Source organism: Alosa sapidissima, chromosome 13 (assembly GCF_018492685.1).
Source record: "Alosa sapidissima isolate fAloSap1 chromosome 13, fAloSap1.pri, whole genome shotgun sequence".
NCBI lineage: Eukaryota > Metazoa > Chordata > Actinopteri > Clupeiformes > Clupeidae > Alosa > Alosa sapidissima.
Window position 1 is genome coordinate 21,449,998 of NC_055969.1, and position 26,540 is coordinate 21,476,537.

General features: G+C 41.4%; 1 protein-coding gene and 1 long non-coding RNA gene across 3 annotated transcripts in view; one reads left to right on the top strand and one right to left on the bottom strand.

Moving 5' to 3' along the window:
• Positions 1-7,219, bottom strand: part of LOC121680472 — a 9,723-nt gene extending 2,504 nt beyond the window's left edge. For both annotated transcript variants that reach the window (XR_006021716.1, XR_006021714.1), the window contains exons 1-2: positions 7,081-7,219; positions 5,418-5,482 (exon numbers count right to left, since the gene is read on the bottom strand). This is a non-coding gene — a long non-coding RNA (uncharacterized LOC121680472). The remainder of the gene's footprint in view (positions 1-5,417; positions 5,483-7,080) is intronic.
• Positions 7,180-21,137, top strand: cetn3 (centrin 3). The gene is made up of 5 exons (XM_042059878.1): positions 7,180-7,330; positions 8,116-8,251; positions 8,339-8,453; positions 14,240-14,431; positions 20,340-21,137. Exons 1-5 carry the CDS (start codon positions 7,314-7,316, stop codon positions 20,381-20,383), a joined length of 504 nt encoding a protein of 167 aa, XP_041915812.1. The 5' UTR covers positions 7,180-7,313; the 3' UTR covers positions 20,384-21,137.
• Positions 21,138-26,540: the final 5,403 nt, after the last annotated feature.

Below are 26,540 nucleotides of genomic sequence, written 5' to 3' on the forward strand. Positions count from 1 at the left end.
AAACATCAAAGTAGTTCAACCTTCAGTGTTACAGAGATAATGAGACTCTCAGTAAGTCTGGATGTTACTGCCCAAAGCCAGTTTTGCCAGTCACTGAAGTCTGTGTTACAGGAATATACAATTACATAACAGAATGTTGCCTACATATTTGAAGGTCACTTGAAATATCCAAAATAACATCTTAATGAGAGTATGAAATGTCCTTTGAGCATTTATTCTGATATAGTAAGTATGCCCTACAATTTCACAAAAGCTCTTGACTCTTGAATAACCTGCATATTACTGAACTTTGACTCTGAATACTGAATCGTGCCTGTTGTTTTGCGCTGCATTTGCATCCTAAAGCATGATATGGCATCTACAAACTGCATACTTTTGGTTACCGTTTAAAGGAGAATTCCGGTGTGATATTGACCTAAAGTGTATCGAAACATGATACCGAGTGTGAACGTATGTCTCATAGCCCATCTCGGCTTGTCCCCTGCACTCCAAAATCTGGCGCTAGTTAGCCGATGCTACCAACATCTTTTTCAATAGTGGTGCTTCGGCATCGGGCTAGCCATGCAAATAAATCACTGTTTTACACCCATTTACGAGGCTCAATGTATCTCCACACTTCATTGGTAGACTTCCGAGGGCCCTGACATTTAAAACGAGACATTGAGAACTTTGAAAAAGCACTGGTAGTTTACTTACAAGACGATTTATACAGACAGTATCTTCACGAAGTTTAGCGTTTGCAGCCATCTTGAATTTAGTCACGATAAGTCGAGCAACGAGTAAGAATGAACAGGTATGATAAGGGATCAGATTCCAAAAATAATTCAGTGGAAATGCATGGATTCCAGTTGCTGCTACTGGAAGAAACTGGAATCCATGCATTTCCACTGAATTATTTTTGGAATCTGATCCCTTATCATACCTGTTCATTCTTACTCGTTGCTCGACTTATCGTGACTAAATTCAGTGAAGATACTGTCTGTATAAATCGTCTTGTAAGTAAACTACCAGTGCTTTTTCAAAGTTATCAATGTCTCGTTTTAAATGTCAGGGCCCTAGGAAGTCTACCAATGAAGTGTGGAGATACATTGATCCTCGTAAATGGGTGTAAAACAGTGATTTATTTGCATGGCTAGCCCGATGCCGAAGCACCACTACTGAAAAAGTTGTTGGTAGCATCGGCTAACTAGCGCCAGATTTTGGAGTGCAGGGGACAAGTCGAGATGGGCTATGAGACATACGTTCACACTCGGTATCATGTTTCAATACACTTTAGGTCAATATCACACCGGAATTCTCCTTTAATGTTACTTTCGCTTTTTCATGTCATCCACTTCCCTATGCCTGCTAGACTATCAAATCTGTTATTGTATTTTTTTCAGAGAAGAATTACTGCCCTGCATTATCTTGCTGTCTGTTGACATCTTTATTATCATATATTGTATTATTCCATGATCCCTAAACTTTTAATTCCTGTTAATGTTGTCATCTGTTGACTCCATTCAACTACGCTGATTGATTTATATCTTTCAGAAGTCAGAGTAGATTGTTGATCCAGGATGGGGAGTGAGGGGGTTGGGGTGGCGCACAGCAAGAGCAGAGAGGTTTCTGTTCAAAACACAGACTAGCACTCGCGTGATTTGCAGGTTGGGTATCTTATGGCTCTAAGCCTGGTGGCAACAAAACAAGGATTAATGTCTAATTGCTGTGGACTGTTGCCAGTTTTCCAAGCCAACTTGAGAAGAGATGTGGAGAAGGCCAAGTTCACACGGGTGGAGGCGCCCCTCCGAGACACGCACAGGCTTAAGGCGAGTTACAGCACGGGTGGAGGCGCCCCTCCGAGAGACGCACAGGCTTCGGGCGAGTCACAGCACTTCAGCTTCAGGGAAGTCGTGGATCATTCGGCAGCAGACATGTTGAGGGCTAGTGGTGCGTTTGTTTGAACTTAGGACGTGTCATGGGCGCCGGCAGAGTGAGAGCATGACTTGGCAAAATGGTTGCCCTAAAATAGAGCACACACACACACACACATGCTCGCACTCATCTGAGGAGTTCAGTGTGTGAGAAAGAGCACCAGAGAGTGTGTGAGTCAGACAGGATGTGAGTGCAGTCTACATGACCACATAATAGGATCCCCTCCAACTTAACTCTGAGTCAAACCCCGACTCACTTCGTCCGAACTTGTAGCCTGTGGGGGTTGACTTCTCATGAGAGTGGATCATACAGCTTATATAACTCAAACACACACATACACCCACACACATACACCCACCCACACACACACACACACACACACACACACACACACACATACATATGGCCTCCTCCTGGATGGAATGACCGCATGTGTGTGATGACTCACAGAACAGAAAAGAGAGGCGGGCACGACTAGGGGTGGAAGGAGGGGTCAAGACATCACCCCACCACTAAGAATGAGGAACCGGATTATGGGCCTGGCTGTCCATCAACCAACAGCAGACTTTCCCTCCACACTCCAGCCGTGGTGTCATGCTATTGCCACGGATGGCCTGTGTGCCTTATTACAAGGGGGGAAATAGTTTCCATCCTAAGCCCACATTTTCCATAATCATTCTCCGAGACACTGGTTGTTCCTCGGGCCTATTGCGATCAGCCAGGGGTCTCTCTGTCTCTCTCCCCCCGTATTGCATATGTCCTTTCAGATGGAAATAGAAGATTTCGATTTTCAGGCCAACGAAGAAAAAAGAAGAAAAAAAAAAACACACTCAAGTGTCCAAAAATCTTTCAGTGAACTTGGCTGGCTCTTCCTGCTGAGCATGGTGGATAAATCCGGCCCCTGTCTTCCCGACGGGTCTCTAGGACCACTGGCCAGGTCCCAGCCATAAGAGAAGCAGACCGGTCTGATTTAATTAGCCGGACTCTGGCAGGAAGCCTGTCTTAGTGCTTCCGTCTAATTGGTTCACTGTTGGATTTGTTGCCATCAACAATAGTCGCCTTTCAGTGCAGCGTGCAGGCGTAATCAGTGTGTGTCCTCTGTTACTCAACAAATATCAATTAGCTGCTGCTAGCCTATCTCCCGGCCCCATCGCCGAAGCACTCATATCTTTACAGTGGGCTCGCTGCCGTCACCACTATTGATATCTGATTTCCAAATGGCTTGGTCATGCAAGCAAAGGACACAGCGAAGGGCAGGGGTTTCTAGGTCTTTAGGTGACTCCAGTTAATCAGCGAGATTGTGGTCTACGTGGCCTTTCTTTCGTTATGTGTGTCCTCTCCATCCTCTAGGCCATCTGGGGTCAGTTTTTTACTTTATAAACATGTGAAAATGTGTTTGTTTTGACGGTTAAATTGAAATGCTTTGTGCGGTGGGGGGGGGGTGGAGGTAAGGGGATTGAGAAGATACTGTGTAGACAATCGAAAGACTGGCTACGATTATAACAGCGCACTGCAAATAGAGAAAAAGGAATTCAAAGTAGCTTTTATTCTGAGAGAGTACAACTTATCAGGCTTTCTAAAAAAAAAAGTTGCCAAATTTGTCCACAAATTCTCTTACCACATGGACCCACCCTGGCTTGATCTAGGGCAGGACACAAGTGGTGTCACAAGGCTATTCAGACTGGCCTGCTCTGTTCAGGGAATCCAAGAGACCCACATCTATGAAAAATCATAACAGACACTAAACCTATAGGCTATAGCCATCTTTGCCAGTTGTAACTAGTGATGTAGGTACCTCCCCAACACTTATTTAAGTATAATTTTATTATTTAAAAACAACCAAAAGTAAAATTTACATTTTCACTTCTAAAAGAGGTCTTACATATGAAGTCAAACCTATTTTCCCTTTACTAGGCTACATACACAAACTCTAGTATGTTCTAGAACAGTGGTGTGTCACAAGGCCATTCCAAAGGGGTCTGATCTATTCAGGAATCTAAGAGCCCTACATCCATGAAATCATGACAAAAACAACTCACATAAACCCTTTAGCCTTCCCTTTTCCTCACACTATGATGATTAGTTGTAATGGTGATGTTTAGCTGAGCCTTTGTTGAGCTTAAAGTAGTATTAGGATAGATCTGGACATTTTTAAATTATTGATTGTGATATGAAAGCATGTGTGGCAACTTGTCAGTTAATAGTAATGGTAGGTACTTCCCCATCACTTTTTTAACACTGAGGAGACACGAAGAACAATCATAAAAATCATAAAATGACATAAAAAACAACCAAACTCTAAATAATACCTCATAAAAGAGATGTTATAATGATACGAAATCAAGCTTACATCCGTATATTGAGTGTCTTGAAGCTACATAAAGAAAGCGCCAGCCCTTCCCCCGGGTGTGACCTCATAGGCTGCTATGCTGTGCTGTGCTGTGCGGCTAACAGCTACCGGTCTGAACTAGATAGTTCCAGCTCCGGCAGCATCGCGTTTGGTCCTCAGCTGCTTTTGTTCAGACTGAGCCAGCGTGAACCAGTCAGCCAGAGAAGAGCAGCGCCGCGCAGCGCAAGGAGCGAGCGAGCGAGCAAGCAGCCTCCCCCACACGCCACAGCTCACACAAACCACATCTCATCTCAACCTCCCGCCCGCACACATGCCTGGAAAAAGACATAGAGAGACACACAATAGGCTCTGAGTCGAGATGTCGGGCGAGTCATCGGTTATGTGATGGTTAGAGACCCTCACCCCCTTATCCCCTTACACCCACACATGGAAAGACAAGCTGTTCTAGTGTGAGTGTGTGTGTGTGTGAGAGAGAGAGAGCGAGAGTGCTTGAGAGTGTGGATGTCTGTGTGCGTGAGTGTGTGTGAGACAGGGAGTCCTGTGGGCTCACTGCACGATGAGGGTGCTCTGAAGTAGTATAAACTGAATGGGGGATCATGTGACCGAACCCACTCTCCAATCACTGTCATCCTACTGAATGCCGATTCATCTTCAGGTATTAGGCTGAAAACACACACACACACACATGCAACAGGAGGGCAACAGTGCAACATGCAACAGGAGGGCAACAGTGCACAAAACAGGAACAGCATGCCAAAGAGGCTTGCGTGGTTTGGCTGTTGATATTACGTAAGACTACCAGATAAGCAAAAGTCAATATGGTAAATGTGTTTATGAAACTGTCCCATCGATAGAATATCGACATTTCCTTCCTCCTCTCGCTGTTGTTCTTGGCATGCCAATCACTAACGCTCTGCCGATCTGCGCGCTCACATACCTTTGTGTTTTATAGAAAACAGAGTGAAAATGCCAAGCGACGCTCGGAGATGGGCTTCCGTGTAATGGCGGCCAAAGAGTAAACAGGAGTATTGTTTCTTATTAAAACCTTCATCAAAGGTCAGAACCTCGGGAATGCCTGGAGCTACTGGCACAGTCTGTGCTCATCCAGCCAGCGACTGTTTGACATCAAATAAGCAACAAACACAAGTTTCACCTGAATCAAAACACGTAGGGCCACCCCTGCTGCTATGACATCAAATATCCCCGACATTGCACATCCTAAAGGGGTAAAAAAGAAGGGAAAAATGCATTCAATGGGTGACCATGCAGACAGCTGACTGTACACATGGACATATATTTTGCCACTTCATTAAAAGTTTATTAAAGTTTAATACATATATATTAAGATGCATAAAAATGTGCCTTTAAAATAAAATATGATGTTAAATGTCCCTTTCCCTTCACTTTCCTCAGTGCACATACAGCAAACCAGGCAAAGAGACCACTAACTGCACCCATGATGGGGACCATCAACAACTTACATTTACCTGATTTAAAATGTTGCCACTTTAATACATTATTCAAATTACAGCTATATACTACAGTTTACCAGCCTGTATATATATTGCATTTGCATTGTATTATACCAGATTTATTTGTTTATATTTTCACAAATTCACAAAGTAACAAATTTAGAGATGACAAAATAGATTTTCCTTGCTTGCATCTACACAGACACCACAAAGACGCCTTATTTTCTCCCCGTGGCCATGCAGTTGAGTAGCCTGCTTTGATTAAGCAATGAGAGCACCACCACTACCACTGCCCCTCAGCTCCCACCCCACTTGTCAAGTCTGGCTCTCTGAGCAGCTTAAGCGACTAATGACAAACATCTAAATGAATCAGAGCCCCATTCAGCCCCATTCAGTCCCAGGGAAGAATCAATAGCCAGCCGAGACCTACTGGGGGCTGGTTTACCCAGCTGCAGTCGCGACCCACACAGCAGGCCTGGTCTGAGTGGACGGCCCTCCTGGGAACGGACAGTGGCTTTGTTTTGAGTGGGGGAAGAGAGTGTGTTATCAAATACTCCCACAGGCTGAGGCCAGGCGAGTGTGTTTTCTCTCTCTATGTGTGTGTCTTTCTCTCTCTGTGTGACTATGAGACGGGGATGCTTTTTTAACCTTTAGCTTCTCACAGCTTTTTGTTTGTTTGTTTGTTTGTTTGTTTTTTGCTGAGTGTCACTGAAAACTAAATTATGAAAGCCAGCCACACGTGATGTTTTTATAGGCTTACCATTATTAATTTATTGTTTTATCGTTGTTATTGTTGTTGAGGCTGCACTAAATTAGAAGCATCGTTGCAAGAGGTCACAGTCCATGTTTTATAGCTGTCAGCTGTTGCCTAGCTCAATAAAAGTTGTGGTAGTAGTTGTAGTAATGGTAGTGGTGGTGGTGTGAGCAAATATGTGCTGTTCTACATGGTGGGTTTGTGTGTGATGCCTGGGCTGCTGTCATTTTAAAAGGCCAAGTCTGACATCTATTGGTAAATTATATGTACTGCAATTGCTTTTAAGAGGATTGTTGTTGTTCATTATTTATTTTTAGTAGTAAAGTTATGTTGATAAGAAATACAATTCCAAACAATTATGTTGGTAATATAATTTTACCTGCAAGAAGCCTAGCCTACTGGGTGGGTATTCAGAATTTACACTATTTCATCTCATTTTGTATTTTTCAATTTCGTTTTTTAACAATCTAATCAAGCCTTCCATTTTCAAATACAATCATATTTCGTTTATAAAGACCACAGTAACTTATGAGTTAAAGGCAGAGAAATCAAAACTAAAAACCCAGAAAAACCCAGCATGAAAACCTCACCTGTCCAATCCGATGTGGCCTTCAGAACTGTAAACTTTCGCAGGATTGGATAGTAGTTTGAGAAACCATAGCGACCAGTAAAAGCAAATGTCATTGTCTACGGAAGGGTAGCAGATTGGGCGCTGCGGATGAAGCTATGTACGAGCGGTTTGTTGTGGTTGTGCCTCCATAGCGCTAAGCTGCAAGCCGGGAGATACAGGGGTCAAACGGTTGAGGTAGCCAACGTTTAAGAAATGAGTCTTTCTTTAAGGTAAGATATCCATAAGTTAGTTATTAGTAGTAATACTCACGTATAATGTGAATAATGCTAAGACGCCCTCTAACGTTAACGTTCAGGGTTTCATTTGTTTTGTCAGTGCTAGCTCGTTTGTTAACTGTTAGCTGACGTTATCCTAGCTAGGCAGAACACGTTAGCTTAACCAGAGAAAGACGGGCTCTGGTTTAACGTTAATTTACCCTGGTATCACAGCAGCATAGGGTTTCTCTGACAGCGAATTATTCTGTCATCCAGGCAGATAGCGATTGCTAACTTGTCGCAACATCAATGGTAGTCCTCCTCAACGGCAACTGGTAACGCTAACGTTTCTGCTGGACTTAATCAAAGAGTATAGAAGTTCTATACTCTTTGATTTAATCCTACTTTGTTATCTTGGTTGGTAGTTTACCTGAACGAGTGTGTGCACATTGCCCGTTGTTACGGCCCCGAGATCTACATCTTTGACATGTTGGTGGCGTAGGTTTAACGTTAGGTTTAATGTTTAACATTACCAGCACACATAACGAAGTTGGCAGTGGTAATAGTCTACGTGATACGCAGGACTACGCAGGATACCCACTTAAAAAAAAGGCAAGGATACGTATTAACATTTGGGTTTGATCACAGTACCCACTAGCTGCTACAGCTAACTAGACTACACCGCTCCAAAAACGTTCGGCTAGTTAGCACTAGCTGGTGTAGGTTATATTACTAACGTTACACGTTAATCACTTGTTGCTTTGTGTCAACATTAACGTAACAATCTACTTTGTCGGTAGAACTGAACTAGCATCCGATAAGACGAAGAGGAAAAAGAGGCGAGAACTGACTGATGAGCAGAAAGATGAGATAAAAGAAGCGTTCGAACTCTTTGACACGGACAAAGATAAAGAAATCGACTACCACGAACTGAAGGTAAGTGAATTGTGTCTAACCCAAAGATAAAACTTCTTCCTCAAACAACACGAAGTGTTACAGATTTTATATTGTACCGTGTCACAGGTCGCAATGAGAGCTCTGGGCTTCGAGGTGAAGAAAGTTGATGTGTTAAAGATTCTGAAAGACTATGACCGGGAAGGAAATGGAAAAATAACTTTCGAAGACTTCAAAGAAGTGGGTAAGTAACGTCAACTCCCAATAAAGTCATCTTTAATTTATTTAATTTGTGAAGATGACCTTCAGTGAACCCTTCCTCATCCCCATCCACCGCGTTCTGCTCCTCTGCTGGACAGATGGCTGCTTGCATCATCAGATATTTACCTAATACTCAGATTAGCTCTAATTGCACTTCATTCAAAACACCCAGTCCTGTCCTGTAGTTCTTTCAGGACATGCCAGGTTATATCACATGGACTATTTTAGATGTTCATGTTGCAAGAGAGAAACGGTGTTCATTCGATGTTGATGGTAGTTCTGGTAACAAGCTTGCACCAGTACTGCTGTGGTTAAAGTCCATTTTTATCCACATGTGGCTAGTCCACTACCATTCATATGGGTAGTTAGTTATTCGTTGTTATCAGTGATGGGCAAAATGTAGTGAGCGAAGCTACAAGCTATTATTTAAGCTACTTTTAAAGGAGAAATCTGGCGATTTTTCATATAGATCTCCGTTTCTACAGTACCCCCCTCTACCCATAACCCAAAATTTGGGGTACTGCACCCAAAGGTGGCGCTATTGGGAAAAAGTTAATTATGCTAATTTCTCCTTACCAGATTGACCTAGACTCAAAATTCTTTCATAATATTAATCTCTAAACTTAGATGCATCTTTTTGGCCCTGGTCTTATGGTCTAAAAATGTTTACTTTTGACACAATTTCATGGAAAAGCTAAACATTATAAAATGTTTCACACTTTTCAAAAATAATCAAATCTTCACCAAAATTCTCACAGACAATGTTTAGACCAAGCCTCACAAAAGTTATCACTCAGAATTTTTGTTCCATTTCAGAGATATAGGCCAATAAAGTTAGACCACTTAGGCCATTTTTCCTAGATCACCTATATTCCTATATAAGTAATTGTTTTTCCTTGGAGAACAACCATACAACCATCATTATGTGGATACCATTAACAGTGCACATTTTCAGATCTGTACTTTTTTTTACAAAGCCCTTAATTCTATTGTCAAATGTATGGTAGGAATTTTCTTGATGTTGTGTGTTTGCGAACACACATTTTCACCATGTGAATGTGACTGCCAAATATGTAGGATTGTCAGTGGCTCAGTGGGATAATGCCTAGTGCTGGTGTTTGTTAGGTTGAGAGTTTGAATCCCCGGTAGTGCTTTAGGCTCTAGCTCGAATACTATTGGTTCTTGAAGATTCACACCATTGAACAGCACCTAAATTGACATCAATCAATCAACACACACAGTCATTAGTTGCCAAGAATCAGAATGCTGAGACACTCTGACATTTAGGGGAACTTCTTTGTTTGCTATTTTTCCTTCATCATTAAGTCTATCATATTTATATTTCATCCATTAGTGTTCTTCTCTACAAATGCCAGAATTTCAAAAAGATTTCAGGTGTACTCTTTCAGGAAAACCCTTCATTTTATTGTCAAATGTATGCTTGGAGTTTTTCTTGTGTGTTTACCAACACACATTTTCACCATGTGAATGTGACTGGCCAACATGTAGGATTGTTAGTGGCTCAGTGGGATAATGCCTTGTACTGGTGTTTCTTAGGTTGAGTGTTCGAATCCCCGTTAGAGCTTTAGGATTTGTCATTTAAGATTCACACCATTGAACAGCACCTGAATGACATCAGCCAATCAATGACATCAGCCATCAACCCCCCCCCCCCCCTTCACCTACCACCACAAATACAATTCAATTCTCTGGGAAACACTGCCTTCCATTATCAAACCCTTCATCTTATCCACGACAAATAAATAGTCCTGTAGAATAAAATATTGTTAGAATACTATTGGGTTGTAGAGATTAGCACACTAGAATAGAGTACTGTTAGAATACTGTTGGGTTGTGGTGGTTAGCATACTACAATAGAGTAGAGTATTGTTAAAATACTGTTGGTGAAAAGACTCCCTAAGTTTTTATATATATATATATATAAATATAAATAAACTTAGGGAATCTTTTCAAACAATTATTATATTGTTTCTCATTTTCGAATGTACACTTAAATCTGCACAAAGTCCTTGAGGTGAAAGTGCTGTGGAGAAATTGCAGGATTGTTTGGCTCTGCCACCTAACCACGCCCAGTTTACCTGCTGCAAAACCCTCTAGCTCCGGAGCAGGGGCTCAGACCAGGATAAATTGTTTGCTCGCCCTCAGTTCACTCTTTTGTTCATCTCAACCCAGCACTCCAGTGCGTCCTGCTTTGTGTGCGTCTTTGAGTTAACGTAAGTCATCACTTTAATGACCCTCACTGTGACTTTTGTTATGTTTATCATACCTCTGTCCCATCATGTGTAAAGTTAAGGTCTTTGTTTGTTGGTTTGGTGTGTTGGAGTCCCATGTGAGAGATGCATGTGAGAGATGGTACAAGGAAGTTTATTTTCACATGCATATAGTTACTGGAAGTAAGAAATGCAGTGAAATTATGTCTGGTGTCAGCCTATTTGTGCATTTATGGGGGGGGGGGTAAAAAGTGCAGTAGAAGAGGGGTTTAGTAGATTAAGTGGCAAGGGCTGCATAAGAAAGGTGGGGGAGGATTGGGGTGGGGTGGGGGGGGGCACCAACAAGGAGCACCCAAGAGCAACAGGGGCAAGGAAAAACTCCCTTACCAAGGAAGAAACCTTGGGCAGATCCACGGCTCAAGGGGCTAACCCAACTGCCAGGGGTCTTGGTGTGTGTGTTGGGGGGATGACAGTGGAGATGGGATAGTGTGCTGTGTATGTGGGGAGAGGGCAGTGTGCAATATGTGTGTTGGAGAAGCTTCCTCATGAGACTATGTGCTGTGTATTGGGGGGGGGGGGGGGGTGATTAGATGATGTTAGATGATGTTGGTTGACTTGGGATGTCAAGTATTGTTTAGTTGTACCTTTATATAGCCATATGATTTCAGTTTATTGTTGTGAGTTGGGATCTGTACTGATTTACCCCATTTTACTGATTACTCCATTTTCTGTTTGTTTCCTCTTTGATGCAGCACACATACAAGTAAAGAACAAAATAACAGATTAATTGAAACTCAAATAAAGTTCACTTGTGTTGCACCGAAACCTGCCATCTCCGTGTCATCACTCCATACCATTGAGCCTTCTGACCGAGGCTCTGCCTGCTCGCCACACACTCACTCTACCTCAACCCACATCGCCCCCTACAGTTCCTTCAGTTGGGTTGTGGAGGTTAGCATACTAGAATAGAATACTGTTAGAATACTGTTGGGTTGTGGAGGTTAGCACACTATAACGTTACAGCACAGGGTAATCCTAATTTTATGGATCAAATTTATTCCAATCCAACTCAAAAGTTTTGAACAACACAAAGGTTTTATCCAGATCAAAACCAAGAATAGATTATGTGATCTAATCCAATTTCAGGATCCTTGTTTCCCTTTGAACAACCCATTTTCAAGATTTGAAATCCGATAGCCAAAATCCGGTAACTGAAATCCGATAACCGAAATCCAGTCACGTTTTTTTTAATAATTGGGCCCAAACAATCAAAGCATATGTAAACTAAAAAGCTATGCTATCTCATGTTCATTTTGCTCGGACCCTGTTAAATCACCGCTTGCGGTTATATTTAGTATTATTCCGTCATGGAAGTCTATGGCAGCCTATAGAACCGTCTGGTAAAAAGTTGTAAAATTTGGCACACAAATTAGGCACAGTCCCATGATTAATTTCACCAAGTTTCAAGTTGGCACCTCGAGCACTCTAGCGCCACCAAGAGGCCAAAGTTGGACGTGCGTTCATACAAGTAACTTTTGACCCGTTGGTTCTATTGTCAAAATCCTTGGACCAAGCCGAGTTCAACGCACCCTATGACGTAATTTTTCGCCATGATGGATTTTCCGCCATATTTGATTTAATCAAAAACACCTAAAAGTTTTCACAGGTCACAAAGTTTGTCCGATTGACACCAAACTTGACACACATAATCTTCAGTCCAAGCCTCAAAAAAGTTATCCCTTTTTGTCTTCAAACCTAAAACCGTTCACCCGTAACAGCCAATCAAAATTGGCGGCGAAGCCACCAAACAGTAAGTAAAGGGATATCTCAGCAATGCTTTCATGTATCAAAATCAAACTTGTTACATGGGCTCAGGACCCAATTAGGAGGAGGCTCAAGAAATTTGGTAAATTTTGACCACTGTGTGGCGCTATAATCACAGGAAGTAGGCTCATATCTCAGCAATGCATTCACATATGGAAACCAAACTTGGTAAATGGACTTGGGACCCAATCCTGAGGACACACAATACATTTGGTTATCTTCGACCACTAGGGGGGCGCTAGAGATACAGGAAATTAGCTCATATCTCAGTAACGCCTTTACGTATCAAAACCAAACTTGGTATATGGACTCGGGACCCGATCCTGAGGACGCACAATACATTTGGTGTACTTTGACCACTAGGGGCGCTATAATTAGGAAGACTTTCTCGTAGTGACACCAAACTTGGTACGTTGATTCGTGAACACATCCTAAGGACCCACAATACATTTGGTGACGTTTGAACACTATGGGCGGTATGATTAGCACTTTCACCTATCGCAACCAAACTTGGTATGTGGACTTGGGATTACATCCTGAGGATGCACAATTAATTTGGTATGCTTTGACCACTAGGGGCACTATATTTATTAACACTTTCACCGATTGAAACCAAACTTGGTATGTGGAGTCATGACCCCATATTAAGACTGCACAATTATTTTGGTGACCTTTGACCACTAGGGGTGCTATAATTATCAACACTTTCACCGATTTAAACCAAACTTGGTATGTGGTCTTAGGAGTACATCTTGAGGACACACAATAAATTCGGTGACCTTTGAATCCAGTCCAATCTACAGGGTTCCCACGGGTCCTTGAAATCCTTGAAAGTTTGTGAATCTGAAAAAAAAATTCCAAGGCCCTTGAACATTTTTGAAAACAGACATAAATAAATGGAGGTCCTTGAAAGTCCTTGAATTTCGTTTTGAGGAAAAAATTCCATATAATTCCATCCGCTTATTAACATGTTTCCATTATTTCGCCACCACTTCTGTCGATATCCTATGCGTATGCCTGATTTACGTTGGTTAGAACTACACGGCCAGCGTGATTTCTGCGTGTTTCCCGCGTGCAGTGTTTGTTGCCCAATATTTAATTTAACATATTGATGAATAAACCAACAGGTTCATGGTAACAAGTTTAACTTGTTTAGAACGTTTTTCAGCTCAGTTTTATGCCAAATACAAACATAAAAAATAGAATATGCCTACCATTTGTCATATGACCAAAAATAAAAGAAAACTGTGACAAGGTATCTTTGGTCTGTTGAGGTAACATGATTTAACCATGCTTGCGCTTGAAATGTATCGACACATTAGGTCCTTGAATTTGAGGATATTGGGTCTGGAAAGTCCTTGAAAGGTCCTTGAATTTGATCTTAACCAAGGTGTGGGAACCCTGAATCTAACACAACACAGTCAAGTCCAGTCCAGTCCAATCCCAACTTCTGCTCAACTGCTTACCTGCTTGGCCCCCTCATTGCTGCTTGCAGCTATATTTGTTATTGTCATTCTGTTAATTTCTTTTTCATCTATTAATAATTTTGGTATTTTTTTAGGCTGTTTGAGTTTATCATAAACTGCTCATCTTAAAGTTAATGGTGTCACTGTCGCTTTGGACAAAAGCATTTGCTAAATACTCACCATAAACATCCTTGTTTCGCCTGAAGGTTATGACCGCTGACTGCTTGGTTGTGTACTGTGTGTCTCAGTGACGGACAGGATCCTGGACCGCGACCCCAAGGAGGAGATCCTGAAGGCGTTCAAGCTGTTTGACGATGACGAGTCGGGGAAGATCAGCCTGCGGAACCTGCGGCGCGTAGCCCGAGAGCTGGGTGAGGACATGAGTGACGAGGAGCTCCGCGCCATGATCGACGAGTTCGACACCGACGGCGATGGAGAGAGTGAGTGGGACAGGGCGGGAAGGGGAGTGTGCTGGTCTAGTGGATGAGAGCAAGGATTAAAGTTCTCCGTCGTATGACGGATTTCCGTCAATTTGATTTTAGAAATGTCATATTTGAGATCGATGCAGATCCGGTGAGAAAAAAAAATAGGAGGGGGGTCTATCACCTTTTCTTTTCCTTTTTTTAAAACTACAAATATTAGGTCCGATGAATGAATGTGTGTGATGGTAAATGTTTAAAGACCTAATAGTGTTCTTGAGAACTTTCTGTGTCTCAATCAGAGACCGCTCAAGAAGATACGTCAGCCATGAGTTTCGCTTTGTTTATATTGTAGCTACACGCTTGTCTCATTGGCCTGGGGCGGTTGCTTAAAAAAAAAAAAGAACACGTCTGGAGGACGGTCAAAGTTGGATTATAGTGACACCATCGAGACAGCTGATGAGGTTGCCCAATCCGTTTAACTTTTTTGGATATGATATTGTGAGCTCTATGTGCGAATTTGGAGGCTGTGTTCTTTCCGTGTATCAATGTAGACAATTTCTTACTATCGCAAACTCTTGTCAGGGGAGGTCATTCATTTTGGGTGTCACCTATGACTTGAACAGATAGCCTGCTGCCACCCGATGTAGCCTACTATTAGTGTTAATTTTGTCACCTATTTTTAATTTAGTCTTAGTCTTGTGACGAAATGACCTTTTTAGTCTTTGTCATATTTAGTCATTCAAATATCATTTTTGTTAGTCAAGTTTTAGTTGACTAAAAGTCTCGTCATTTTAGTCTAGTTTTAGTCAAAAGAAAACTAAAGGTAGCTTAGTCTTAGTCTGTTTTAGTCAACACATTTTAGTCTTTTTTTTATAACAAATTATTTCTGATTACCATTTCAGTCAAATAGTGTTTCACACATCTCAATTTTCCAACAATATTGTGTGTCCACAGGGCTACTCGTCTGTTATAATTACTCATTCTGATTTTTTGTCAGTCAGTATGTTTACATGCACAGGTAAGTCGAGCTACAGTTATAGCTCGGCTGGGATTTGACCATAGACAGTAAAAGATTTGACTGGACCACTGTCATATTCGTAGACCAGTGTTTCTCAAAGTGTGGTCCGGGGATCACTGGTGGTCCGCAAGGTATCCCAAGTAGTCCGCGAGCAGACGTGGTAAAATATAATATAGATGAGTTGTTTGCAATATTGAACCAACTTGTATGTAAAAACAGTTCTGCAACTAAGATATGCCAGTTTAAATCATACAGTATGAATCCACACAATAAGCAAAGTACAAAGACAATAAGCAAGGTGGTTCAGTAGACCTATTGTGTAGACTAATTATAGGCTACTGTTGAAGTAGGTCTAATCTTTTTTTTTTTTAGATAGGGTTAGTTAAGTGGTCCTGAAACTGAAAAGGTTTGAGAAACACTGTCATAGGCCAAAGTATTAATGTTTTACTCCGCCTCGCTAGATGGCGATATGCGCCCAAACACAACACATTCCCCAAACAGACTCTCCATCTTAGCCATAGCTAACTTGCTAGCGAACTTTCCATATTAGCTTACTTGCTAGCAAACTTTGCATCATCAGTCTAACTAGTTAAATAGTTGACATTACATGATAAACATTTTCGTATGGACATTCTGGGGGATGTTAATTTGTATGAGAGAAGCTTCATCTTCTGGGTATGTAGCATTGTGGCATACAGCTTAGGTAGTTAGCTTGCTAACTCTGGCAGAAATCTCCAGTGTTCTTGTTCCATGTAGTTTCGTGTTGCAGCCACAGGGTTGCAGCAACAGCACGTAGACTAGCCTACAGGAAAGCTGCTTATGAACTCATTCGGAATATTTTGAAAACTTAACAGCTAGATATTCTGTCTTCTCATTTTGTAGACTAAAATGAAGAGAGATTTTATCTTAGTTTTTATTTCATGCAAAACATTTTAGTCTCGTCTTTTTTCGTCAACAATAATGCATCTTAAGATAGTCTTAGTCAGTGTTTCAGGACATTACTGCCGTCTCGTCATCGTCTCGTCTTAGTCATGAAAAAAAAGGTTGTTGACGAACATATTTCCTCTCGTCTCGTCTGACGAAATTAACACTACCTACTATTATTGTTACAGTTTTTGATCAATGCAACTAACAGTATGTGTAAAGCGACGCAATATAAACCGTAGCCTATGCCTATCCCGTCTGTTTTTCACAATTTGCGACGGAAGGTTTTGACTGAGCATGTTAACATAAAATAATAATATCGCGAACTGTTGAGTAAGGGGGTCAGTCGTGTTTGTGACGCACAGACCACCTTGTAGCCTATTTTGCTTAGGCCTCATTTTAACGACAGTAGGTTGTGAGCGTATGTTGACAAAAAATAACCATGCAATTAAAATAGTCAACTTAAAACTTTGCTATTATTAATGTATAGCACAAAACCATAACCAGTAGGCCTACCAGAACCTTGCATATTAGCGTCATGATTTGTGTGCGTCTATTTGGCAAGGCCACTAGCTGTCATGGATGCGTTGCTAGTCAAGTTTATTTATATAGCGCATTTCATACACAGAGGTCATTCAATGTGCTTTACATAAACACCAATGTGCTTTACATAAACAACAATAAAGGAAGGCACAGGTGTCAAAAGTTAAAAAATAAATGGAGATGGGCGGCTGTTGGAAACGGGGGAGAACTGACAAGCCATGGTGTAAAAAAATAAAGTGCCAGGGGTTTGCTTTTGCGCGGTTTTCTGCAAGAAAATTGTTTATGGATGCAATAGGAAAATGTTTTAGCACGCCAACAATCAGAAGACCGCCATAAGGTTAACGTTCTTGCACTTCAGGACATCTTCCCTACCTGGTGCAACTAGCCACCACGACAGAGGTAGGCTACGTTTATCTATGGTTGACCGTGTTTGCGCTCAGAAAGTAGGCTACGCATGTTCTTTCATAGCGCAACACGATTGTCGTTATCAGATGCGCAGACCTCCTGCATGAGCACACACAGTATTGCTGCTCATTGGAAAACTTGAGTTGTCTGTAAAACTCAAAATTACCATGTTTTCATTAAATGCAGATGAGGCAACACATGGAAATAAGAACAATATCTAGACTGTTCTGATTCGTTACTTTGATGAGGAAATGTGAAGTCTTGCAAACTTGATTTTATAGATTTTACTTAGTGTTGAATTGCATATTAACAAGAAAAAAAATCTCCCCTTTAAACACTTTTGGCCTGAAGTAATTAAATAAGAGTGTGTTAAAGCCTTTCTACAATATTGCTGCAGTAGAAAAGAACAGCAATGGCTAATCAGCAATGGTCAGGGATGGTATTGAAATATTGTTTTGTTCAACAGGAAAACTCAATCTCAATCAAGAACACTCTCAATTCGCCTTATTCACATGGCTAAAACGAGGCTACAGGGTACACAAACCATAGGATTGTTATGTTCTATGCATTCACCTGTAGGTGGCATTAATTACGTAGTAACTTAGTACCCTGTAGCCTCGTTTTGGTGTTTATTTGGTGCTTTACTTTGCTGTTTGCATCTTTTTGTACATTAAAAACCAATAGGTCGCGATAGGGGTGCTATCTCTATAGGTAGATATGAACAACGTATGACTTATGACCTGAAAAAAGTTCAGTCAAACGATTTTTTTTTCACTTTAATCCCTGGATGAGAGAGAGAGAGAGAGAGAGAGAGAGGATCCCAACAAAATATTCGCATGTCTTACAAAACTACAAAAAGCAGCATCCTTAAAAAAAAGAATAATCCCAATCCCAAGAATTGAGCTTTGGAAAAAGTTTGGAATTTTCTTTTGGATAAGGGCAAGCATCCTGCTGTATGGGTTGGACTCACACCTGAGATCTGTGGTGCAACACCCTTACTTCTTAGTACAAGGCCTAATCTCAAAAGATGGTTGTTTTAAACACGTCACATAACCCATATGATAGTGATGCAGTACAACTCTGGGAGATATGGCTAAAAACGCTGATCCCAATATGCTGGGGGAAAATGGTAATATACAATATGATACAAAGTAATAAAACATATAAAATAATATTTATGTTGTATACAAAGTTTACATATTATACTCTCATGCATTTTAAATTTTGTGTTCAATTAAAAACACAAAACTGTTGAACTCACAGCTCTGCAAATAATATACATGGGGCACCTTTTTGCATATCGTCACCTTCCTGAAATATTGGTAGTTTTGTTTTTTTGTTTTTTTGCCTGAATCATCATCATTCAATTTTTTTTTTTTTTTTTTCTGAAAAAACTGAAACAATTACTTAAGCCATTATTTTAGGAAGGTGACTATATGGCAAATTGTGCACAAAGCAATGTAAACAATCATCACACAACTATATTGTCAATATTGCAATAAGAAAAAAATCTTACAATATAGAGGAATGATCACGATATAGCACAGGGGTCTCCAACACGGTGCCCGCATGACGCCTAGGAGGCGCCCGCAGTGCACCTTCTAAAAATAGCCAAAAAGTCAACCGCAGACGCTCTAAAAACATCCTCAATTGTGAAGTTTCTAATAGATATTTAATTGTAGACCAGAACCCTTTTAAGAATATATGTAGCCATACATCTGTAACATTAACTTGATATTGGTGATGCCCTACAAATTATAGCTGGATTAAATTTTAGCCTTTGGCTCTGAATCTGAATCCTTTTCTCAATGGAAACATGTCTTTGCGGAAGTTCTGTGGCCATTCCGTGTTTGTCCCATACGGTTCGTGCATGATTGTCCAAGGACTGAAAAACAATTGCTTCAGATCAGGGGCCATTTCTCCTCCGTACTAGTGTAGCAATAGAGCTGCAAATCTTGTGGCATGCACGCCATGCAATAGGGCTGTGTATTACCTGGCGAAAAACAAAAACTTTTTTGTCAGATCATGGAGAGATTTCAGAGAGAGATGTATAGAAGAATCAGATGAAGAAATTTCAGGTTTCTGGCAAACAGTTCATATAGTTCGGCAAGGTCCATATTTTCACATACAAATTAGGTTTCTGGCAAACAATTGCGGTTCACTTTTGGCAATGTTGCAGCAAATTTGCAGCAATGTCATGCAAATTAGGTTTGCCACCAGAAGTTCACTGGAAGTGTGGTGGCAAATCACAGGCAAATACATTTGCCACTAGTGGCAAACTTCTCATTGTTGCCAGAACTTTGCTGGAAGTTTGCCTCTAGCTGCCAACATTGGCAAAATTCTGGCAATATTTTCTAGTGAACTCATTTGTTTCCCAGAAATCACCCACAGGTCTGCTGCAAACATTTATTTTTTGTAAGGGTATATAAAGGCTTATAGGCCTATATAATATTTATCATTTAAATGTAAAAATCACATATTATTTACGAGTTACGGTTTACCCTTGCAAAAAGGGGTGAGGGTCTGTTTGTTTCAAATGAGTAGCCCTCCATGTGATTTCAGGTCATTCAGGTAGCCCTCATTCCCAAAAACGTTGGAGACCCCTGATATACATGATATATTAAAATCAGGGGTCTCCAACGTTTTTGGGAACGAGGGCTACCTGAATATGTAGTCTGATGGGGCACAGGCAGCTCTATGATGCAGGCAGTGCGTTTTCTCATGGAATCCAGTTGGCCTCACTGGCATTTAGGTCTTTCATACAGAAGGTGGTGGAGCCAGATTAGAGTGTATGTGATCTGCTGAATCGTCTAGTCACCACTGATTGTAATGGGGAATGGGGTATTCACTGTAAAAAGCATAGCCGGGTTTTCCCATGAACTTGTGCATCTATATTTAGACCTTTCAGGGAGGGTAATGAAAAATGTTGTTTATTTTACGTGTGTGTGTGTGTGTGTGTGTGTGTGTGTGTGTGTGTGTGTGTGTGTGTGTGTGTGTGTGTGTGTGTGTGTGTTTGTGTTTGTGTGTGTTTGACAGTTAACCAGGAGGAGTTTGTCTCCATTATGACTGGAGACTCGTGAGACTGGGCGCCAACTGTCAGCACAGCGGACTGACGGTGCTCGGCGATGTTGCTGTTGCCAGGCAACCAAACTTTTTGAGCCCATTTGTATGAGTCACGCTGCAGCAGTTTGTGTGGTCACTCCACCATCGCCACGGTTACTGTTTCCATCGCTAGGCTAGCCCCTCCCAACAAGAACAACGAAAGGGACCAACACCAACAACCAGAGGTACCTCATGGTAGCGAGTTTAGAAGAGGCTTGTCTTTTACTCTGTCGCAACGCATGCTTTGGCCATATCATCCACAACAAAGCAAAGCAGATAGGACTGACTGACTTGTAAAAGCATGCCGATCCCATTGTATGCACCAAATAATCTGAAAAGCTACGGAAGCATAGCTAAGCTTTAAAATCAAAAACAACTTCTTAGTCTGTGTGTGGTCAGGTCTTAGGGTTTCATTGTAGTTTGTTGAAACAGTTCATTCCTTCTAAAGGAAACACTCATCGTGACCAGGAGCTTTTCATGTTGTTGACGCATTATTGATGTTTGCTTTGTATTTGGGATTATCTGTGTCAACATTCTTTTGGCAAGGGGTCATGCAAGTACTGAGTTCAGAGCTCATGCACTGTGTGATTTGTGGACAAGAGTTCTGTAGAATTATTATACTTTTATGTAGAAATTTGGAATTTTTTATATAGACGTTTTGTATGATTTGATTGTCCTATTTTGGTATGAGTTTATTGAATATGATAATAAATACAAGCATCTGTCTATGTATTAATGTTTCATTAAATTTTATCAATCATTTTGGGGGTGGGGGGGGGACGACACGTCCCCAAACTATTTTGGCATTTCACAACTACCGAACAGTTTCCCTGTTAGGGCTTCTTCCTTATGGAGTTGATCACCAAATCTACCACCTCCTGAAAAGTTCTAACAAGCCAATTTACATATGTGAGTGAAGATTCAATGTGAGGAGTGATATTATGCTAGGGGAGATTATTATTATTATTATTAATAATAATAATAATAATAATAATAATAATAATAATAATAATAATAGTACATTTATTTGTTTATAGTGCTTTTCTAGACACAAAGACGCTTTACAGTTTTATACATAGGTACAAAATAGACAAGGTACATAGACAAGGTTCAATTAACAGAAAACACAGAGCTGCATGGACAAAGCGGAGGGCCAAAGCTAGAGAGGTGGGCAGTGGACAAAAAAGAAAAGGAAAAGCTCGGAAAGTATTTTAACAGGAAAAAGCAAGTTTGAAGATTCTGATGTTGCATCTATGTCCGTTCAGTTTCATCACAAAGTTAAGCTCACCAGACAAACACATTAAGAGGGGCTGGGTAAATAGTCACTGACTGCAGTGAAGAGTGCAAATACATTAGTCGAAGAACCACTTCCACTGTGTGGACTTAGAATTCTCGTGACCGACCACTAGAGGGAGCTGTAGTGTTGGAAACTGTGTAACTGTGAAACTCCACTCCTGGGGCTAAGAACATGCTGTGTGACATGATTGAGTGAATTTTATGACAAGGGCGGCTGAACTGCTCTAATAGCAGGCTGTAGGGAGATGATAACATGCTCTCGGCGGTGGTGTAATTGGATGATGAACATGGGTAGTGTAATAACTGTATGATGGATGCCCATGAGTTGCATATGGATGTTAAATTTCAAATCACTGCAGATCTTTCGGTCACAGAATTTGCCAAATAGTTAATGTTCTGGTCAAAACCACATTTTGTTGATTATGTCTATGTTTCAAAACACAAAACACTTTATACACAAACTTTATCATAACATAGTGAACCTGATTCATTATAAAACTAGTCTTTTAAAACACTAGCATGTTTTCTTTCCAAGAGGAACATAGTTATTCTCTTCACACTAGGTCTCAAAATACTAACATTTGACGGCATTTAAAAAACAAAATTATGTCCATTACATTACATTTAGCAGACACTTCTTGACCAAAGTGACTTACATATGTCAGCTATATTACAATTCACATTATCCCCAGAGCAACTTGGGGTTAAGTGCCTTGCTCAAGGGCACAACGGTGGAAGCCGGGAATTAAACCGACAACTTTCAGGCTACTGCACGCTAGCCCAGCTCCTTAACCACTACACTACCACCGCCCCAATGTATACAGGAACTAGCATACAATGTACAATAACAAATCCATTGTTTTTACTTTACCCCTTTAGTTTGGGTTGTGCGTCAATTGTGGCATTTTTGGCATGATATTGTCTAAAAGCGAATAAATCATCTTCACATGTAGAAACAGAAATAGTGACAGAAATGCTGCAGTAAATCAGCATTTACCAACTGTTAAGAAGCGTCTACCTAAACGTAATGTAGTAGCAACATGAAATTGCTTCCAATAATATCTGATATAAATGGCCTCTGTTTCCAAAAGTCTGAAAATAAAATAGGCTACACAAATTCAGTAAATAAGAGGCACAGAAGACTCAAAAAACAAAACAATGCTAGAGGCTACTGCTCTACATTTCATCTGTGATAACAGCTCTAACTCTTTTTTGAACATTACCATGCAGTCTTACTCCTCTCTTAACTTTCCTTCTCCCTTTTCCTGGTTCGACTCCCGTTTGGCCAGGTCCAACTATTCCTCTGGCTGGTCCTGCTTCTGCTCTCCCTGGTCCTCGTATATTACTCTCCTTGTTCAGACATTTTTTTTTCTCTCTTTGCCTCTATGCGGTTTTCTACATTGAACAAAATCGAGAGTTCCTAAAAGTCCCTGTTACAGTACTGTAGATGTCTATGTAATTACAGTAAAACAACTTTAACACCAGGCTACAGTATGTCTCCAACTGAGATTGGAATCAGTTGTGGTTGGTCTATTTTAGATAACTAAATCACCCACTTCTCTCAGATGTTTTCATTCAAACATGCTTTTGAATGAAAAGATCTGTTCATTCAAAAATGCTTATAATCAGTTTCAGTATAACTTTTGAACAGTTGTTATTGCGTAAGTAGAGGCTTTGTAATAATGTAAGGTTTTGAACATTGGGTTTTCTATTCTCGTATACTGTCTGTAAGCATTTGAAAACAAGACAAGAAAGATCCATAATTTTGGTATTGGATAAGGTTGTCGCGTAAAAGCCACATGAACTGTGTCATGTGTGGTCAATAACAGACAGATTAATTGCATTTACAGTTTTGAAAATGTGGTAACACAAAAGTTTGTTACTGTAGTGATCGCACAAAACTCGGTACTAAAAAAGGTAATAAATGAGATATCCATAGCTCAACTGAATCATCAAAAGCGAAACTGATATGTTCCCCTGCAGTTTTGTGCACACAAATTCAGGAAACGTGTCTTAAGACAAAATGACCACCATCTGCTTCTTCTGACTTTGAACAGATTCGCTCAGACTAGCTGTATGTGCTGTTCCTCAGTACGTCTTTACAGTTTACAGCTGCTTGTTCTTACTTCGTGCAGATGCGCTTAGACTAGCTGTACTGCTGTCCTACGTCAAGGCCAGTCACAGGGTTGCCATTTTGTGGAGTTCCCTCTCACAGCCATCAGTGGACAGGGCATGTTTTATGTGTCTTGCAACAGGCAGCCAGAGCCCCTGACGAGGGCTAATATAAGAGTGGGAACTAGGCTAAAACTTGGTATGTGGATGACCTTTGACCTGAGCCCTCTGTGGTGGGACTAGCATGCATACCCATGCCAATGAGACATCACGGCACATGTCACACTGTCAGAAATTTTAGGGAGGGTTGTTTCTAGTTCAGAGAAAAAATATAATGCCACTGTGTAGCTGTAATTTGCCCCGTTTGAATTGTTTATGTTTCATGCTATGACTAGTTGTTGGCTGTTCTTGCCTCTACGAGAGCTGTCATAACCGTCACAGATACTAGTAACGCGACACTGTTTTGTTTGGACTACGGCTGTCGTGAGGAGTGAAGACAGGAATGACGGATACATCTGCCTTGACAAGTTTGTGTGAACTGAAGTAGCTGTTACTGAAACTCCCCAAACTCAACCGCAGTGTTCTCTCTGTAGCACTGCTCTGTAGTGCTGCTGTTCGTCAGATCTCTCTCCTAACATCACACAGTCTGGGCGGCGGAGACTCTGTGGTAGAGAACTGGCCTGGACAGGAGCTGGTCAAGGATCATTCCTTCCAACTGGTGACAGCAGTGACACGTCCAGGTCTCCAAGCATTGGCTTGGTGGAGGGACACCAAAGGCACTAACGCGCTAACGAGTCTTTCGGAGCTGAAGTGAACGGCTGCCAGTGACTCTCGCCTCGTTGGACAGCTACAAGACACGAGTGACGTAAATTACACAGTAGTTTAGTTTGTGTCGACTGAGCGCTGCTTGGGTGGGTTCACCCATCCAATTTATTTACAGCAGGGACACATGCCTTTGCAAAAGGATAAACTGTAATAGATAATCTATCATAGAGAACATAATATATATAAATGCTCTCTATAATCTCTATTAGCTGGATGAGATTTCTCTATAGCCCAACCTTAAAGAATATGAGGCAGTCGTGGCCTGCTGGTTAGGGCTTCGGGCTTGTAACCGAAGGGTTGCTGGTTCGATCCCCGACCAGTAGGAATGGCTGAAGTGCCCTTGAGCAAGGCACCTAACCCCTCACTGCTCCCCAAGCGCCACTGTAGCAAGGCAATTCCTTGTATACGCAAGTATACATGGCGGAGAAACCCGATTTAAATTGTACATTTACATGAAATACTTTAAGGCATTAACTCGATGATATGTTTTTGGTTTTACGTTCAGACGCCCAACCTCTTCTGAACTCATCAGTGCAATATATTCCTCAAGCAAAATAAGTCACTCTCTCATTCCTCAAAGGAATGGAAGGCCCCACTTCAGAAAAACTGTCCTTAACTGCTGTGCACTTACTGCTTAATAAGCTGTTATGATGATATTGCCCAACATGAGGTTACACTGTGATGAGTAGGCCTACATATAAAGAATAATATGACGTTTGAGCAAATTGTCTCCTTAGTCTGCAACACTGACAACCGGGGCTACACACACACACACACACACACACACACACACACACACACACACATGCATTATACTAGCTAACAGCTAATCAGAGGGCCATGTGTCTTGAGGACAATGTTGCTGTGTAAGTACACACACACACACACTCTGAATGACTATACTTCTGGAACACATCAGGGATCTTGTGGAGTGTGTCATCATCCCAAAAGGCTGTCAAAACTGACAAATGAAATTTTATTCTCACCACCAAAGCAGTGCTTTGAAGTGAGCAGAGGACGTCGGGTTGGTGAGGAATCATTCCTCTTAGCCACGCTCCTGCGATGACTCTCCAGGAACACATCGCCAACGTCGGGAAACGAGGCGGAGGAGGAGGAGGAGGAGGATTTCTAAGGAGTGCGGAACGAGCTTCACAAAGGTTCACAGCCCCTCGGTAGCTGCGGGCTGGAATATAAAAGATGAGTTACAGCCACGTCACCACTTAACTGAGCTGGCTGGGGGTGCTCCGCCTGCCACTGATGCTCTGATTTGAGCGGCGCTGCTCGCAGTCCAGATGGATTACGGAGTTTGCTTTGGTAATTGCATCGAGCGATCACTCAATAAAAAAGCCTCCCCTTTAATTGTGGCCGTTTGAGGCTCCCTCGAGCGCTGTAATTGGGAGCAGAGCTGCGCTTTGGTGACTCTTTAGTGGAAACCACGCAATCACAGGCTCCAGGCAGGGCTCTAACCAATCCCCAAACCTCGCTTGGAGTCTGGTGCTAGATAGTGCAGTCTACATAGTAATTTTGCTTGGAAGAGAGTATTTGTTAAAGTCTGGAGATTGCATCTGTTTAAGATGGTATATTTATAGCATATATGATTGTTTGAGACACACACACACACACACACACAAGCATCCGCACGCACGCACACACACACAAATGCAGACGTAAAAAGAACTCATAGGCACAAAGCTATGTAAAATTGATCTTCCATGAATTGTTTTTTGTGAGACTTCAGATCACTTCATTCGAATGATCTCCTTTTGGCAGGGTCAGATTCGTTGGAGAGGCCTCTCTCTCTGTCTTTTTAGTTCTCCCTGCCTCTGTTTCTCTCTGATGTGAATCTGTGAGGTTCTCACTTTTCCAACATTGTCCCATGCAGTCTTTGTTGTTGCAGCCCAC